We start from the raw sequence: 4,647 nt of genomic DNA on the forward strand, positions 1-4,647 counted from the left end.
GTTTCTGACCAGATCAATCAACTCGGTCCAGTGATGCTCCGAACTCCGAAGCTTGATGCAATGTGCTCACAACCTTTTCATTGATCCCTTCTCCGCAACTTGCAAATAAACCCACCCAGAAACCTCCTCCTTCTTCTTTTCTCCATCGTCTTTCTCTTCTCGTTCACTCTTCTGCTCCCTGTCTCTCTCTCTCACTTAAGTTCTTTCTATATTCATTTAGTTTTTTCTTATGAGAACTCACACACCATGTCCGTACAACCATCATGTCCGTACGTCCGTACAATGTGCGACATGGGCCGTCCGTACCATTTGGAGAATCCACACGTCCAGCCCATGAAGATATGTCTCCAAAGGTAAAGGAACATCTAGATCCTTCCTACAAAGAGCCGTTAGCGAGTTTGAAGCAAGTGGGAGAGTTCAAGTCAACCAAAAATCACATGTCTAGCTTAAGGAAGGATGTCACTATCATTATGTGTAATTGTGCATAGTATCTTCTAGGAATATTCCCTTTGTAAATTGTCTATATTTAGTTTGTATCTAGGATCTAAATCAAATAAGAAGAGAGAATTCTCTTTCTCCATTTTTACACTTTTCCGATTCACTCTTTCACTCATACACTTTCACACTCGCTCATACGTCGTCACTTTGTTCTTTCTAAACATACATGGTATCAGAGCAACAAAGCTCCTGATTCTAAGTCTCACACCCACCAAACCACTTCCGCTCCACTCTCTCTTCAATCTCTTTCTGTTTCGACTTTGAAAGTCTCTTTTCTTTATCCGTTGGACAATACCTTTAACCAACAGAAACTTTGACATGGAAGGCACCAAGACCTTGATTGTTCCAGTTACTCTCAAAGGAGAGAACTACTTGTTGTGGGCAAGAACCACAAAGACGGCACTATGTGGCCGAGGGCTTTGGACCCACATTACATCGAGTGAAGCTCCAAAGGAAGAGCCAACCAAAGACGGCAAAGACGTGGCCGCTAGTGGTGAAGAAAAATAGTTTCAAGAAGACCAAAGTGTTCTCGCCATCATTCAGAACTCCCTTGATGCTCCAATCCTTGAAGCCTATTCATATTGCGAAACGGCCAAGGACCTATGGGACACATTACAAAATGTATTTGGTAACACTACCAATTTAAACCGAGTATTTGAGATCAAGAGGGCCATCAACAACATCAGCCAAGAAGACATAGAGTTCACCAAGCATTTTGGGAAGTTTCAATCTCTTTGGGCTGCGCTAGAGATGCTTCGACTGGCCACCCTCGATCTGGCCATCTTAAATGAACGGCGAGAACAAGATAAGGTGTTTGGTCTGCTTCTAACGCTGAATCCCTCCTACAACGATCTTATCAAACACATCTTGAGGTCGGAGAAGCTCCCAAGCCTTGATGATGTTTGTAACCAGATCCAAAAGGAACATGGCTCCATGGGGTTGTTTAGAAGCAAAGGAGAACTTGTAATGGCCAACAAGGTGGAGATAGCTTCCGCAAATAAAGGCTATTTTAAACATGATGACAAGAATCCACCTGTGTGTGACCATTGCAAGAAGGTTGGCCATTTCAAGAGCCGGTGCAGGATCCTTCACCTTCACCTCCGGGTTAATCGACCTATGAACAACCGTGGAGGACCACGCGCTCATCAAGCCACTATGGTGGGAGAAGCGATGACTTCCGAGCCAAACCACCAAGCCTCCGGAGGGAATGGAACTGCTCTTGCAGCATCCTCAGAGCTGGTGAGGAAATCAGACCTTGATGCACTCATCAAAGCCCTCAAGGAGGCCTCTGGTAACTCTTATCTTGCTTTAAAACCATCAAAACCTCTTATTGTTGATTTTGGTGCATCACATCATATGATTAGTGATTCTAAGTTTATTAGTGAAATTAAACATGTCATAAGAAATGTGATTATAGCTAATGGTGAAAAAGTTCTAGTTGAAGGAATAGGCAACTTAAAATTATTTGATTAGACATCTAAAGCCTTTTATATGCCTAGCTTTACCTCTAATTTATTATCGGTTAAGAGAGCTACCACCGAGTTAAATTGCTATGCAATATTTGGTCCCAATGATGTATATTTTCAGGATATTGAGACAAGTAAAGTCCTTGGCCATGGTGATACTCAAGATGATCTCTACTTGCTCAATGACTTGAATCTGCCCTCATCTAATTTATCTTGTTTTAGTTCAATTGATGTTCAATCAAACAATGTTATTTGGCATGCTAGACTACGACTCACTCTCGCGCTTTAGAATTAATAATTCAAAGTATTTCTTTCAAAAATGATGAATGTGAGGCTTTTATCCTTGGTAAACATTGCAAATCTGTTTTTCCTAAGTCATTGACTATTTATGAGAATTGTTTTGATCTTGTTCATTCGGATGTATGGACATCAACATGTTTATCTATAGAAAATCAAAAATATTTTGTTACTTTTATTGATGAAAAATCTAAGTATACTTGGCTAACTTTGCTCCCTTCTAAAGATAGAGTTCTTGAAGCATTTATTATTTTTCAAAATTATGTGACTAACCATTATAGTGCAAAGATTAAGATTTTGAGATCAGATAATTGTGGGGAGTACACAAGTCATGCCTTCAAACAACACCTCACCAAATATGGCATAATCCATCAAACAAGTTGCCCTTACACTCCACAACAAAATGGTGTTGCTGAAAGGAAGAATAGACACCTAATGGAAGTGGCTCGGTCCATGATGTTTCACACTAATTGTAACATCCACGAACCGAAATCCCGGTTTAGAGGATTGCATCGGTCGATGCATATAGTGCATCGGTCAATGCAGGTTCAGTTTTCTGCGGACGAGTTAAGTTAAACGCTACATTTTGGGTTAGGAAAAACCCTTAACACGATTTTTGTCTTATTAGTCAGGTTTTAGCCGTTTTTGAGAGAAAAACAAAGAGAGAGAAGTTCCCTAAGTGTTCTTGGTGATTTCTGAAGATTGGAAGCTGTTCCTGTAGAGATCTGTAGTTGGGATCGTTGTAGGAGCTTCCTGGAAGTGTTTTCTTGTTGGTTTAATGTTCAGATTCGTCTTGGCAAAAGTAAGTGCAGGACTATGGCTTATCTAAGCTAGAGAACTCTCTAATTTGCTTGCTATGTGTTATTAGACTCGTTAGAGCGTTATTTTGGACGTTAGAAAGCTTTCTTGTGGCTTGGGATCGAGTTTTGTGGTTGTAGGAACAAAGATCCGGCGAGAAGTTTCGAGGAAAACACGATGCTCGGCATTGCATCGGTCAATGCATATCTTGCGTCGGTCGATGCAAGTGCGAGGACGGCGCGTAAAACCCTAGGGTTTTCGTGTTATGTTGAGCATGCGTCGGTCAATGCAGAGAGAGTGTCGGTCGATGCAAGTGCATCGAGCATTGATCGATGGAACCTTGTGTCGGTCGATGCATCCCCATGTGGTGTCGGTCGATGCATGTTGGTGTCGGTCGATGCAGAGTTCTGGTTTGTTATTTGTTGTGTGTTGATTGTTGTTTGATGGTTAGAGATGACTCTATTGCTTGTGTGTATAGCCCAGTAGATGGGAGGATTGCCTTACTGAGTGTTTATTAGATACTCATGCATTGCAATATGTCTTTGTGGTGCAGGTAAAGGCAAAGTGTGATCGTGGAATCAAGGCAATGAAGAGGAGGATGTTCTAGTGGTTCGCTTGGTGTTCTGGCTTCTGTTAGGTTGCTAGAATTGAGTCCTAGAATGTTGTTCAGGATTGTTGGTTCTCTGGTTTATGTTGTTTGGATCATTAGTATATGATTTGGAATTAATGTTGGATATTGAATTATTATTGGTTATTTCCGCTGTTGATTGTGATTGTGACTAGGTGGCTAGTGGGTATGGGACCATGATACACAGAGTTTTAAACCCTATTTTCCTACTGCAAGTGCACAACAAAGAAGTAGTATTTAGGGGTCGAATCCCACGAAGACCAAGTTTTACTCTATGGTTCTATTGGTTCAATTTCAAGCTAAGACAATTCAAAGTTGGGTTTGTTTGGTAACAGTAACGCGATTAAAACGGTATAAAAAGGCAATAAGCAAAACACTAGATCAGGGGTAATTCTCGGGAATTTCAGAGACAGCAACTAAACAACTATTCAGGGCATAGATTAAGTACCAGTCTAGAACTCAAACATAAATATAAACTGATCCACTGTCGTGGCATCAATAACTCTATCTGATCGATTCTGTGCGGAAACGCGGAGCACGTGCTCAGACATCCGGAGCACATGCTCGGCGGTCCATAAACCCTAAACTGTCGTTTGAGCCCAGAATCGCAGACAAGCATTAAAGAACAGGAATGATAAGTTCACAAATCACCTACACATCAACTTTCGCAGGTCTAGGATAATTTGCCCACTAATGTCTTTTCTAGCAACCTATTACACTTTTGATGAATAGATAAACCTAGAATCATAGATTGGGTGATCAAATCAACCTAAGCATTAAGTCTAACAATAGTGAAGACAATCGATTATATAAAGCCCTATTTGTGTTTTGTTGCTAACCCATGAAACCCCTTTTGAAACCCCTAATCTAGCAAAGAAAACTACTCAGACATAGAGAAATGAATCATAGCAAAAGATGAGAAATTCAATGACATAAAAATAAAAAGGGTTCAGAGAATGC

At 40.8% G+C, this 4,647-nt stretch overlaps 1 protein-coding gene across 1 annotated transcript; it reads left to right on the top strand.

Annotated features, from left to right (window-relative positions):
- The first annotated feature begins 1,248 nt into the window (after positions 1 to 1,248).
- On the top strand, positions 1,249 to 2,253 carry LOC147934083 (uncharacterized). Its single transcript, XM_087472459.1, has 2 exons — positions 1,249 to 1,737; positions 2,086 to 2,253. The coding sequence occupies exons 1-2, from the start codon at positions 1,249 to 1,251 to the stop codon at positions 2,251 to 2,253; spliced, it is 657 nt and encodes a 218-aa protein (XP_087328585.1).
- Positions 2,254 to 4,647: the final 2,394 nt, after the last annotated feature.

This window comes from Camelina sativa, chromosome 11, assembly GCF_030686135.1.
Source record: "Camelina sativa cultivar CO46 ecotype springtype chromosome 11, ASM3068613v1".
Classification (NCBI taxonomy): domain Eukaryota; kingdom Viridiplantae; phylum Streptophyta; class Magnoliopsida; order Brassicales; family Brassicaceae; genus Camelina; species Camelina sativa.